Source organism: Alexandromys fortis, unplaced genomic scaffold (assembly GCF_014885135.2).
Source record: "Alexandromys fortis isolate MF-2015 unplaced genomic scaffold, M_Fortis_MF-2015_v1.1 scaffold_157, whole genome shotgun sequence".
Lineage (NCBI taxonomy): Eukaryota > Metazoa > Chordata > Mammalia > Rodentia > Cricetidae > Alexandromys > Alexandromys fortis.
The window spans coordinates 219,064-231,833 of NW_026068041.1; the positions used below are offsets into that span (position 1 = coordinate 219,064).

The following is a 12,770-nucleotide window of genomic DNA, read 5'->3' on the forward strand; positions in this document are numbered from 1 at the left end:
TCTCAAAAGTAAACAAGAAGAACTGCATCTAGCCTTTCAGTTTCTTTTGCAGGAACTGAGACTATTCAATACTTCGCCCCTGGCCAGAAATGATTAGCGAGGCTGGAAGCCGAGGCTGTCGAAGACGGCACAGCTTGGCTCACAAAAAGCTTGTTAGGTAGGAATCAGACAAAACAAAGGTGGCTTCCGCGCCTCGCACACGCCTCCAGTTCCCACTAGGCTAGGGGAAACCCATTTGCTTGGGTCCCAAGAGGGCACTTCCGCCCCTTCGGAACTTTGGATTCCGGCTCCGGTTTCCGCCGAGGAGCAAACACCGCCAGGGCGGAAGTAACGCGCGGCGTGTGGGCGGGGCTCGGCAACATGTCGGCGGCGTTGCTGCGGCGGGGTCTGGAGCTCCTGGCGGCCTCAGAGGGTGAGGAGGGCTGGCCCTGGGACGTCGCGCTGTGCGGGAGGCCCCGAGGGAAGTGACTGGGAGGGCGGGAAGGGAGAGGTGCGCCCTCCGACTCGGTCCTTCGTGACTTTCCAGCCTCTCGTGCCGCCCGCGGCCAGGCCAAGGCGAACGGGGCTCCGATGAAGCGGACCCGGAGGGCCAGGGCGAAGGCCTCCCAGGCCCTTAAACTCCGGAACTCAGCGAAGGGAAAGGTGCCCAAGTCCGCTTTAGGTGAGTGCTTCGCATGGTTCGGGGGCAGACGCCTTCGAGGCGGAGCTCCAAACATTACCCGAGAAGCCGGTTGAAATCGTGGGGGGGGGCAGGTTTCGAACCCGGCAGTCTAACTCCCGAGTCTGGGCTCTCAGCTGCGTGCCTTTGCTGTTATCGGCTATGTAGCTGTTAACAGAATGAGAGAAAGTGGAAGAGCCGGGAGAGGTGACACAGACCTGTAATCCCAGCACTTTTGGAGGTGGAGGCAGGAGGACCAGAAGTTCAGTGTCATTCCTGGCAGTGTGCTTGAGTTGCTTACGAACTATAGCCCTACTGGGAAGAGAAGCAGCAGAAAGTCTCAAAACCAGCTTGTAAGTCTTAGCTAAGTGTGTGAGGCATGTGATGTAGAAGGCACTATGGTGCTCCAAGGGAGAATCAAAGCAACGAGCCAACTCAGCTGTCTGTGAAGGCTGAGCGCTTGAGGAAGTGTAAAAGCTGCCAGTTGAGAAGAAGGGGCCGTTAGCAGGAAAGGCTAACAGAGGAGTCAAGATGGAGTATCCGCCGTGAGGGGAGAGGGCTGGTTCAATGGTTAGGAGGACCTGGCTCGAGTTCCCAGCCACCCCCATGGTGGCTCACATCCTCCTGTGACTCCAGGTCCAGGGAATTAGCTGCTGTGTTCTGGCTCCACAGGCGCCTGCTCACGTACACATACACACATAGAAGCTTTCTCCGTCTCACTTCTTAAGAAATGGGGCATTCAGCCAACAGTTGCCTTCTCCGTGTGCCCGATGCCTTCCTGAACCCTGAAAAAGTGTGAGCTCATCTGATCCTCACAGCAACCCTGTGAGGTTAGCGCTTCTCTCACCCCATTTTACAGATACAGAAACGGGCACCTGCCCAGGTGGTGCACGTGGGAACAGGTTGTGTGTCCCCATGGTCTTGCTCTCAGTGTGCTCTGCTCAGATGACAGGGTTCCTTCCTCCATCACAGCAAAGAAGCGAGTTGATGGGCATCAGAGATGGCCTGTCTGCAAAGCAAGAGCCTTGTTTCTAGTAGAACACCTTAGGGTGTGGCACCTTAGGGTCAGACCTACAGACTTCAGCGGAGGAGCCTAGGATGGTGAATTGCTCTCTAGTCTTTTGGGTCCATGAGTCCCGCTGAATAAAAGGTATTTAGGTACTTGGATTTTATTGTTTGTTTCTCCAAGTTTGGTGTTTTGTTGTTGTTTTGGTTTTGGCATGGCTTGTTATAAACTCTCACTCTGTGGCTCAGCCTGGCCTGGAACTCAAAGCAGTCTCCTGCTTCAGCTTCCTAAGTGTTGGGCTCACGGGTATGCACCACCACACCCAGAGTTAAGTATTAGTTGAAATGAGAGATGGAAGGCCAGGAGGAAGCAGCATGAGCAAAGGTGGAGCTAGGAGGCGTATTTGGACACGAGTGGTTCCCGTGTCAAGGTGCCTCACTGCCTAGTTACTGGGGTTCCCTTCACTCCTGTCCTGAAGTGGGAGTTCCTCGATCCTCAAGACACAGGACTAACCTCCCACCCCTGACCCTGGATTTTCTGTGGCCCTGGTGAGCACACCATGGCCTGGTGCATAATGAGTGGGTAAGATGGCAGGACAGTAGCCAGGCATTGTGGTACATGTCCTTAAACCCAATGTTCAGGAGGCAGAAGCAGAAGGATCTCTTGAGTTAGAGACCAACCCGGTCTACATAGTCCCTATTTCAAAAAATAAAAGTAGCCAGTTTGGAGATAGCTCAGTGGCTGCCACCTTGGTTTGAGTTACCTCATCTCTGCCTGAATTGTGCAGAAGCTCACGGTTGGTCCCCAGCTCTCAGCTGCTCGCCTCTCCCAGTCATCTTAGCATCTTAGTCTCAGAAGCAACCAGGGTGAGCGCTGCACATGCATGACATGAGCCCAGCCCCACTTCCCCTCAGGGTCTTCAGGCACATCTCTCTAATTTCAGCTTTTTGAGTTTTTTTTTTTTTTTTTTAAGACAGGTTTCTCTGTGTAACACCTCTGGCTATCCTGGAACTCACTTTGTAGACCAGGCTGGCCTCAAACTCACAGAGATCCACCTGCCTCCCAAGTGCTGGGATTGGTGTGGGCCACCACCTCTGGTCTTCCTCTTGAAAGTTTTAACAGTTTCTGTCTGTCTCCAGATGCCATTTCTCTAGGTGAGCATTCTCAACCTGTCAATCACAACCCCTGGGTGTCAAATGATGCTTTTACAGGGACCACCTAAGACCATTAGAAAACACAGATAATTACATTATAGTCATTAACAGTAACAAAATTACAGTTATGAAGTAGCAACAAAATAAATTTATGGTTAGGGGTCACCACAGCATGAGAAACTGTATTAAAGGGTCACAGCATTAGGAAGGTTAAAAACCGCTACTCTAGATGTTGACCACTTTGACTTTCCAGTCTTTTTTGGTGAGACCGTCTTAGGACTTTGTTCAAAATTGCAACTCTCCACTTCTGGTATGCTCCTTTTCTGTTCCTGCTCAACTTTTTGTATGATGGGTAACCCTGACTGGACTGCATTCAGAAGAACAAGGCAGGAGAATCCTGAATTTGAGGCCAACCTGGTCTACAGAGTATACAGAGTGAGACTTTGCCCACCCACTCCCAAGGAACGGATAGCCATGGATAGCCCTCTAAGATGCTCATTACCACGCTTCTCAGTCCTTTTCCTGTAAAGTGAGACCAGGAGTCCTTGTGTGTTCTGCTTTTTACAACTCTAGAACCTGATACACAGTTGTACTCAGGGCATATCTGTTTTTATTTGTTGTTGGTGATTGTTTTTAAACAGCCTTGCTACATAACCCTATCTGATCTGGTACTTACTGTGTAGCTAGAAGCTGTCTTCCTGTCTCAGCCTCCCAAGTGCTGGATGAATCACAGCTATATGCCGCCAGCATGCCTGGCTTAAGACATAATTGTTGAGTAAGTGGCTGAGTCACATGACTAACTGAAAGCCATCCAGTAGGTGGGGATTTTCAGCAGGACCTATGGGAAAAGCAGATTTGGCTGGAAAGAGCCCAGACTGTTGAAATGACCTAGGGAAGGGACCCAGAAGGCTTCTATAGTGTGATGAGTCTAAAATGACATGCTCTGCCTGCCACCTACAGCCGAGTACCAGAAACGACAGAGTCGAGACCACCTCAAAGCAAACCTGAAGTTTATGACCAGCGTGAGAAGCACCGTGCCAGAGTCTGTGACCCAGCAGGTTTGTTTAGGGGTGCAAGCTATAGGAAGGGACCCAGAGGTGATAGCTGAGGCTCTTCTTCAGGATCTATTTGGATATGTCTCACTAAATACAGTGTGGAGTTGGTCCAGCCCTGCCCTGAGCCCTAAGTCCCTGTGATCTCAAGGGTGTCCACCTGTGCTTCCAAAAATGGAAATTCTGTGACCTCACTCCAGAACCTTTCCAGATTCTGCAGCAGAACCAGGGCCGTAAAGCTTGTGATCGGATAGTGGCCAAGACGACAAAGAAGAAGAAGAAGGCTGAGGGCACTGTGTTCACTGAAGAAGACTTCCAGAAGTTCCAGAGGGAATATTTCGGCAGCTAGGCTTCCTGAAGGAATGGTGGGGACAGAAAGCACTAACGTCCTTTGACTGCCATATCTCTGCTGTCTCTGTGGCTGTGCAGTGCTGTGACATGGGCGACCAGCAGGTGGCAGTGCAATCCTGCCTGACTCAGGAAGCCCTAGAGCTGGTATCCCAGGGACACTGGACTAGAGCTGCAAGCCCTGAGGCAGATTTGCACTCAGATTGAAGTGGATTTCTGCCATGTATACCCTGCCAGAAAAGATTCTGACCTGATATCTTTGACCAGGACAGGACCCTGGGGTTATTTGCTGTGAAATAGGGCCAGGTGTGTGGCCCTCTCAGACCATACCTCCAAGAACTTCAAGTTGGCTGTTGAGTTCAAGTAAATGGATTTGAACAAATGTGGGTTCAGGTTTTGTGTGTGTGCGCGCATGTGCTGCTGATGGGACTTACAGCCCATCTCCCATCTCAGTGTGGATGAAGGTGCTCCATGTCAGAAGCTCCCCAGTTTAGGCCCAGCATAAATCCCTCCCACCAGTGATGCCCTCCTCAGTGGGCATAGCCACTAGCTGCTAGCCTTGCCCAGGAAGTAAGTCTGGGAATCTAGAAGTGGAGCTGCCTCAGCCCCCCTGGAGCTTGGGGTCAGCATGGGATGGGGGCATAGGTCATGGTTTCAGGAGTCATCCTGAGCAAACAGATTGATATTTAAGTCTGTACCCCAGCCAAGGACATCAGTGAAAGCTAGGCTTGTGCCACCTCAGGGCAAACTAGCCCTTTTCCAGCCAACACAGTGCCAGACGCAGGTGGCAAAGGAAAGGTCATGTGGAAAGAACGCACTGTGGAAAGAACGGCCCAGACAGCTACTCTCCTGCCAGAGACCAGGAGCCCCTCAGTGGAGATAGATGGATTCCTAAAGGAGAAAACTGATGGCCTTCACAAACATCTTCTGCCCTGGGCCCGCCTCTCCATTTTAAGCCCAGGGGTTCCTCGGGTCATGTGGCTCCTGAACCTCAGGGAGAATAGTAGAGGAAGGGTATTGATGGGTCTCTGACAAGACAAATGGTTGGGCTTTGTCCTCAGTAAGAGAGCTGGGTTCAGTGCTGCATCTCAACATGGGGACACAGAACTACCCACAGCCTCCATGTGGCCTCTGCCTAGTGGGAGGCTTGGCCATCCATCTGGGTCAGAGCAGGCAGGAACAGGAGAGAAGGAAGGTGTTGTGACTGTAAGCTCGTGATTGGGAGCTCTGGGTCCTCTGTGGTGTGGGTTCGAAGGGACATGGGTGCTAGTCTGCAGACCCTCTGTCCCTTCCTTTTTGCTAAATTTTGCCAAGTGGCCTTGGGACTCATTTCCTCCATCTTAAGCCACTCAGCAAACAGCTCCATGCTTATTCTTGGAGGGAGGTGACTCCAGGGACCCTTTCTAGGGAGTTCACACCTGTGGTCACATGATCACCTAGAGGATATCGCCAGAGATCCTGTACATTTCCTGGTATAAGTCCTCAACTTGCTGCCAAGAAGAAAAGGTTAGACACTGGAAGAATGTAGTGCTGACCATTATCCCCAGTGGCCCTATAAGAGAATACCAGTTGTTACATTCAGGCCAAAGGGGCCAGCAAAGGGAGGCCTACCCCAACTAAGGCATCCCAGATAGATACAAAGTTTGATGATCTACACCCCCATTCCACGTGCTTCCTGTGTCTCCTGCTGTGGGCTGGGCCATCTGCACAGCCAGAGAGACTGGAGCTGGACTGCCATGTGCTGGTCTTGGGAACTCACAAGATCAACCACCAGGACATCAGCCTTGCCTAGAGTGGTCTGACTTGGGGGTTAGGGAGGTCTCAACCCAAGGCCCAGCTAGAGCTGATGAGGTTCTGGATAGGTGGGTTGGAGAGCTCTCGCTTTTTATACCCAGTTTCCCCAGCCAGGAGGCCCAGCCGTCTGCCCTGAGAAGCCCCCAGCCTGAGCTGGCCTGTCTCTGAGCATTTACCTGCTATCCACCCTGGCCAAGATCCCGTGCCCATCCCAGAGTGCCTGGGGAGAGGGGCTCAGCACTGGGGTCTCACCTCCCCAGCTTACTCTCTTCCTGGGCTCTTCTGTCTCCAAACCCTACATCCACCACCTCAATGGCCAAGACAGCCCAGCTCCTGCCTGCATAAAAGGGTGAGCCCAAAGGCCTGCTCCCACTTCCTCATCTGCAGATAGGGCTACTGCTTCGTCATCCTCCTACCCACACCCAGACCCCACCTTGTTCTCTCCCTCAGCATGGTCCTCCAGGAGCAGGTCCTCCACCCAGACTGCCAGGCAGTTCACACACCTTTGCTGTCCCTTTGTTTCCCTTAGGAAAAGTGAAGTTCCACAAAAGCTGGGCTGTTGACCCTGTGTACATCTGTCAGTGTTTATGCATAATGGGCAGTCACCAGTGGCCATCTTCTGCCAAGTGACCGGAGAGCAAGCACTGCTCCCACCCATTTTGTCAATACCTGGCAGGGACTTCAGTCACCATGGTCAGGGTGGCTAGATCTTGGCTGTCTCCCTGGTCCCTCTTTAAGCAGGTCAAGTATGGTGGTGCATGTCTATAACCCTAGCACTTGGAAGGTGGAAACTGGGAAAGCAACAATTCAAGGTCATCCTTGGATCATCTAAGACCCTTTTTAAAGCATTGCCAGGGTCACCTGGAAGCACTGACATGACATTAGCCGTGCAGAGGGGTAGCAGCCATAGGAAGTGGAAGGAATCGCTGCCAGGTGAGGGTAGTCACTGTCCCTAATGTCCTCCACCTGCTTACTGTCCCACTCCCTCTTCTCAGTGCCTTCCTCCCACTACCATGTTCTAGGCTGGATTAAGCTGCCCCTTGGCCAAATGCATCAATGCTGAGGGTGACTGTAGTTTTTTTTTTTTATAGCTCATGGGGGTGGGGCTGAAATAACAGGACTAAAGTGAGGGATTAAAGCCAGCCTTAAAACCAGCTGCGCCAATGAGGGCGGTTTCTGCCCCACTGCCACACCCCACCCCCAATGAAACCAAGCCTAAGCAGTGTAGTTAACTGATCCTTTTATGGGTGGCTTTTTTTAACTAGGGCCTCATAACTCAAGCTAGCCCCAAACCTGTGATCCTGCCATAGCCTCTCCAGAGCCAAAATGGATGCACACCATAATCATGTGTACAAACGAATGAATCAAGCTTTCTGCCTCTACTGATACACATGCTCTTTGCTTTAGTTGTAGACAAGTTGTTCCCACCCCCAGCCAGACCTTAAGAAATCCTAAATTTCTTCAGCAAGGTGTCCCTGCACCTCATCTAGCACTAAGGTTCTCTTGAATTTGAAATTTGCCTTTTCCACATAGTCGAGTTCTGGGGCCCTATCTTAAAACTCAACAAAAAAATCAAGTGAAAGTCGAGTAACCAGGACAGTTGTAACATGCTACTCAGTAAAAATGCTCATGGCTGACTTAATACCATTCTTAGAAAAATCTTTTAGCTGTTAATTGAATTTAGCTGTTCAGATGGGGTGGGTGATCACTCTGGACCTTTAAAGCCCAAAGTAGAAACAAAGGCATTTCTATACCTTCCACTAGCCAAAGACTATACATGGGTGGATCCCTACTAGTATGAAGCTGGGAAGCCCGTGGTCTTATGAACTCCCTATCTCAGCGTACATTAGATACAAGAGACTACATCCATTAACAGCTAGCACTCAGCTGAAATCTGCTGGCACATGCTAAGTCCTGCAGGCCTTAATCCACTTTACAGACTTAGGAAGCAAAGCTAGAGTCCTAGCTTCCCATCCACTTCCTGCCTCAATTCATATGCTTACCCACTGCTTAACCAACCACCCCAGCACTAATACAGTATGCAGGTGCAAACAGCCCCCAGCATCTCAGTGAGCAACACCAGCTCTATTCCTTCTTCAGGGACTTATCAGCCCTCAACAGGTTTCCTAAAGTCTCCTGAACTGTAGAAGCTTAGAGAAATCTTATCAGCTTGTGTACTCAAGTACTATTCCACCTTATCTAGGCACCTATATGGCAGACGTCTGGCATAAAGCCAATTATGAACAGATGGTGTTCAGGTGCTTGGTTCCTCTCAGTAACCCAAATCCCCCAGCTAGCACATAGCCCAGCCTTGCCTCACTTAAACTTAGGCCTGTGTGAAGTACTAAGATTACTATGCACCCTACACACAAGTCTATTAGAAAGAGAATGACACAGCAAACCTGCACTGGTACTTTACTACAAAATAATTTATTACAGCAAACACAGCTTCAGCACAAGACTATGTACAAGTACAAAGCACCTGGCTACCCTACTAGGGAACTCTCTTCTTCTCCCTTGCCTTACGGACCTCTTCTATCAAATCTTTTAGATACTGGATCTCTTTGGCAAGAGAATCTGCCTTCTCTTTCAGAGCTTCATTCTTCTTTTCTAGCTCTTTGCACTCGCCAGTGAGGGCTTCCTGCTCAGCCCGCTTCTTCTGGCGGTATCTAGTGGCTGCTGTCTTGTTTTGCTCCATTTTTTTCAGCTTCTTATCCAACTTTTCAATTTTCACCTTAGCTGTCAAAGTAACTACAGGGGGGTCATAAGGTTTAGGTCGAGGAGACCCACGGGGAACACCTGGAGAGGTAATAATGTTTGGTGATCCCCTGGAGGTGGAAGGGCTATGCTGGGGAGAGCCCAGGTAGGACTCAGGGCTCATACAGATACCACTGTCATTATCTGAGGGGGTGTCTTCATCCTTTACACACTGAGGGATTACAGTAATAGAAGCAGCAGAGTCAGGCTTCCTGTCTCCTTCAGAGATATCAACTTCACTGCCTAGCTCTAAACTGAAGGAATGATCTGGAGTGGAAGACAGGATCCCTGAGGAACAGGGAAAAGGCTGCAAGAATGCAAAGGGGGCAACCTGGTCGATTTTTGTTGCACTTTCTGGGAGATGGCCAATTGGGTTCACTGTCATGGGCTCCTTATTAGTCTCTTGGACTAGAGGGGCAAAGAGATTGCATGTATCATCCAACGTGGCCAAAAGCTCATCTGGCATGGTTTCCAGGTCATCAAAACGAAACAGAGCATCGAAGTCAAACTCTTTAAGATCCATTTTCTCCAACATCCAATCTGTTCCGGAGAAAGCATCCTCTGAAGAAAAAAAAAATCAACAAAAACAGTTAATGACTCAGGCCACATACTCAAGGCAGAAGAAAGCCATTAGAATACCAGACCCACACATGAAATGAGCACCCGGGAGCAGGTGGTGGCCCACTCACCCTTGCCGGTGTCTGAGGCACTGACCAACCCATCCACAGCCAGCCATTCGGAGGAGCCCGCCTTAGCCTTGTCGCTGGAGAACCCATGAGGTTTGAAGTGCTTGGCCACCTCCAGGTAGTCATCTAAAAGACCTAGGCTTTCTTCAGCCCCCAAACCCGACTGGTCGAAGGGGGACATCAAGTCCCCCGCCAACACTTCGCTGTTCAGGAAGCTCATCTCGGTCATGTTGTAAGGCTTTGTTGGAATCGAAGGATGTGCTTAAATCGAAGGTATCTTTGTCCGTTACAGCAACGCTGCTGCTGGATTCCGTGAAGAGCCTGCATAAGAATCCAAAAGCAACCCCCATCATCTTTCTATCTAAAATGCTGGATAGCCAAATCCCAGAAGCCTCGGAATGGGCAGCACGTGGGCCCAAGGCCATTGTGTAAGCCTCCCCAGCCGCCGGCTCAGGTTGCACAAGATGGAGGCTCAGCCTCGCCTCGCCGGACGCCCCAGAGGAAGCAGCTTGTCCTTGCCTCCTAATACAGCCATCGACGTCGCGCCCCGCCCCACCCCCATGACTCACACCCCCGCCCCGCCGCCATCTTGGCTGCGCCACGTTCGCAGGATGTCACCGGGACCCCGGCGAGCTCGCGGCCGTTGAGCTAGCTACGAGACGAAAAGGGAAGCAAAGCAGCAGCACTGAAGGCAGTGCTTCCCCCACCCAACCCCGCCGCCTGCCAGCGCCAGCGTCTCGCGGCCGCGCAAACAAGACCGACGCGTCCAGTCGCTCGTAAAGCCGCGTATGGGTGATCGACGCGCCACGACTGCAACCGCGCCCAGTCCCAACAAAGCACACGCCCTGCGCAACCGGCCCAGTACTCACGCCATGGCTTAAGCCGGTGGGGGCTGCCGCTGCAGAGCCTGGTGCTGCTGCCGCCGCTGCAAAGGCCAACGCTGCCGCAGGCACTGCTGCCTCTAATACGCCATGGTGGCCGCAGACCCTGCGGGAGGGGGTGAGGAAAGGCGCAACAGCGTACAGTTTCACATCTATCGGAGAGCAAGCAGAAATGGCGGCGACACGCCCTGCACCCGCCTCTTATATGTGACGCGAGGGACGCAGCACACCGCACATCCTCCCGCCGTGATCACGTGGTCCGGCCGTAGACCCACCCAGTCGCATCCCATTGGCGTCCTGGCCCTCCCCATCCCTCCTCCACAGTGCTCGGGAAGTAGCTGTGGAGTTATCAGATCATTCTGAAGGCCCCAGGAACGGAGAAAAGTACACTACAGGTTTACGGCTAACCGAAGTCACGTGTCGGCGCGGAGGGATCTCTGGGCACCGAACTTCCGGCCGGTGTTAGTTCACAGGGCGGGGAGAGCACTGAGCCAAAGCTATTACGGTCAAAACCGAAGCTGCCTGGTTATCACGCGAGACGCCAATGGAGCGCTCGTCGAGCTGATTGGCCCAAGCGTGGCGAGTCATGTAAACCTCAAGCTCCTATTGGATCCGAACCTGTGCGCTGTAGGAGCATTAGGTCTGTGCGGGGAGGGTGGAGCTACCAGAGGTTCCGGCAGCCAAACAGGCTCTTGTTACGGGTGACCCTGCTGCTGTGGCTGGCTCAAGCATCGCTACTGGGAAGCTTTGGTCTGGCACGCAGCAACCAGTTCTCCAGGCGTGACCCTTGAGCCCGAAGCCCTCCTTGCCCATATTTTGTGTTCTCAGGACCAAATGGGCAGGTTTCCTGCCTCTAGAGGCCTTGCGGAGAGTTACCTGGTGCAGGCTTTCAGACTCCTGTCCAAGGAACGCCCTTTGAGCAGGGCGCTCACATTGGAACCTCATTGGGAGATATTCTAGTTCCTCTAGCTCTGCAGCTTTCCTCTGAACCCTGTAGTTGGAAAAATATGCCTAACTTCAGGTATAAACCTTCCCATTCCTGCCGTCATAGGGGTGCTTGCTGCTGGTTTATACAGTGTCTGTTGTCTTAAGATCATGTTTAATTCAAATGGCTCTCAAGCCCCAGGGTAGTTTTGATTAACTCCTAAGTACTTCCAGACCTAACCTTCCCAAGAAGTCATCCAGGTTTGTGGGCAGCCGCTTGTTCCGTGCTAAGTGATGAAACCCAAGTCCTAATCAGAGCCAACCCTCCATAAAAGGGTGCTGTTTTGGGAATGCTGAGAGTCCCTCTTCCACACTCCAGCCCCTTAAAGGCAGAAATCTTGAGTTTCCACTTCTCTTGAAGTGACTCACACAAATACCACTTCTGAAAGAGCTGGCTCTGTCATTTATTGGCTGGGGCATTTGATTTGGCTAAGTGACATCCACTCTTAGCCTGGTTCCTTATCTGCAAAAAGGAAGTTGTCTCTCCTAGTCCTAAGAAATGCGTAAAGCAACTGGCACAATGCCTCCCACTTAACTGCTCAGTAATTACTTGCAAGCCACATACTCTAGCACACACAATCCTAGCACTCAGGTCTGAAGTGTACCAACGTTCAAGGTCAACCTGAGCTACCAGAGGCTGAAAGAAACAGGTAATTATTGCTATTGTTATTAAAACTCCAAACTTCTGACCCTGACCTACTTCCCAAGTCCCCACCTCCAGGATTCATTCTTCCTGCTTCCTCAAAGGATGTTTTACTGTTATTATTGACTGTGACTAAGCCAACTATAAACAACTGGAATCGGGAGCTGGAGAGATGGCTCAAGGGCTAAGAGCATTTGCTGCTCTTCCAGAGGACCCAGGTTCAGACCCAGCACCACATGAAGACTGGGTGGCTCACATTCATCCCTAACTCCAGTTTCAGGGAATCTGATGCCCTTTGGACTCTGTGGGCACCAGGCACGCACATGTGGTACACATACATACACATGCAGGCAAGGCACCCATACACATAAGTCTTTTTTAAAAATTAGAAGGGGGCTGAGAGATGGCTCAGCGGTTAGGAGCATTGCCTGCTTTTCCAAAGGTCCTGAGTTCAATTCCCAGCAACCACATGGTGGCTCACAACCATCTATGAGGTCTGGTGCCCTCTTCTGGTCTGCATACATGCAGACAGAATATTGTATACATAATAAACAAATTTTTTTAATTAGAATTTAGTTTTAAAAACTAAAAAGTCAGGTGGTGGTGGTGCCTATCTTTAATCCCAGCACTCAGTAGGCAGAAGCAGGCAGATCTCTGAGTTTGAGGCCAGCCTGGTCTATAGAGCAAGTTCCAGGACAGCCAGAGCTACAAAATAAAACCGTCTCGATAAACAAAAGGAAGCAAAAAAATACAACACCCAGAATGCACAAGGCCTATATAATGGGGTGTTTCTTATCCCCAAAGAGT

General features: G+C 51.2%; 2 protein-coding genes across 3 annotated transcripts; one reads left to right on the forward strand and one right to left on the reverse strand.

The window, feature by feature from the left end:
• Positions 1-311: 311 nt before the first annotated feature.
• On the forward strand, positions 312-4,600 carry Rps19bp1 (ribosomal protein S19 binding protein 1). 2 transcript variants are annotated; one of them, XM_050165777.1, is made up of 4 exons: positions 312-412; positions 527-661; positions 3,779-3,876; positions 4,082-4,600. In XM_050165777.1, exons 1-4 carry the CDS (start codon positions 361-363, stop codon positions 4,217-4,219), a joined length of 423 nt encoding a protein of 140 aa, XP_050021734.1. In that variant the 5' UTR covers positions 312-360; the 3' UTR covers positions 4,220-4,600. The 2 variants fall into 2 exon arrangements, with proteins under 2 accessions (XP_050021734.1, XP_050021735.1); XM_050165778.1 differs by having other exon boundaries at positions 346-412; positions 4,071-4,600.
• Positions 4,601-8,423: 3,823 nt separating this feature from the next.
• On the reverse strand, positions 8,424-10,501 carry Atf4 (activating transcription factor 4). Its single transcript, XM_050165585.1, has 3 exons — positions 10,325-10,501; positions 9,459-9,776; positions 8,424-9,330 (listed from the first exon to the last, which is right to left on the reverse strand). The coding sequence occupies exons 2-3, from the start codon at positions 9,682-9,684 to the stop codon at positions 8,507-8,509; spliced, it is 1,050 nt and encodes a 349-aa protein (XP_050021542.1). The 5' UTR covers positions 9,685-9,776; positions 10,325-10,501; the 3' UTR covers positions 8,424-8,506.
• Between the last annotated feature and the right edge of the window lie 2,269 nt (positions 10,502-12,770).

Bases quoted from the DNA above. Each gene is read 5' to 3' on its own strand.
- Atf4 (XM_050165585.1), bottom strand. From the start codon at position 9,684: ATGACCGAGATGAGCTTCCTGAACAGCGAAGTGTTGGCGGGGGACTTG. The intron at 9,331-9,458 runs GTGAGTGGGCCA...TTTTTTCTTCAG, and splicing joins TGCCTCAGACACCGGCAAGG to AGGATGCTTTCTCCGGAACA.
- Rps19bp1 (XM_050165777.1), top strand. From the start codon at position 361: ATGTCGGCGGCGTTGCTGCGGCGGGGTCTGGAGCTCCTGGCGGCCTCA. The intron at 413-526 runs GTGAGGAGGGCT...GTGACTTTCCAG, and splicing joins GCTCCTGGCGGCCTCAGAGG to CCTCTCGTGCCGCCCGCGGC. The intron at 662-3,778 runs GTGAGTGCTTCG...TGCCACCTACAG, and splicing joins GGTGCCCAAGTCCGCTTTAG to CCGAGTACCAGAAACGACAG.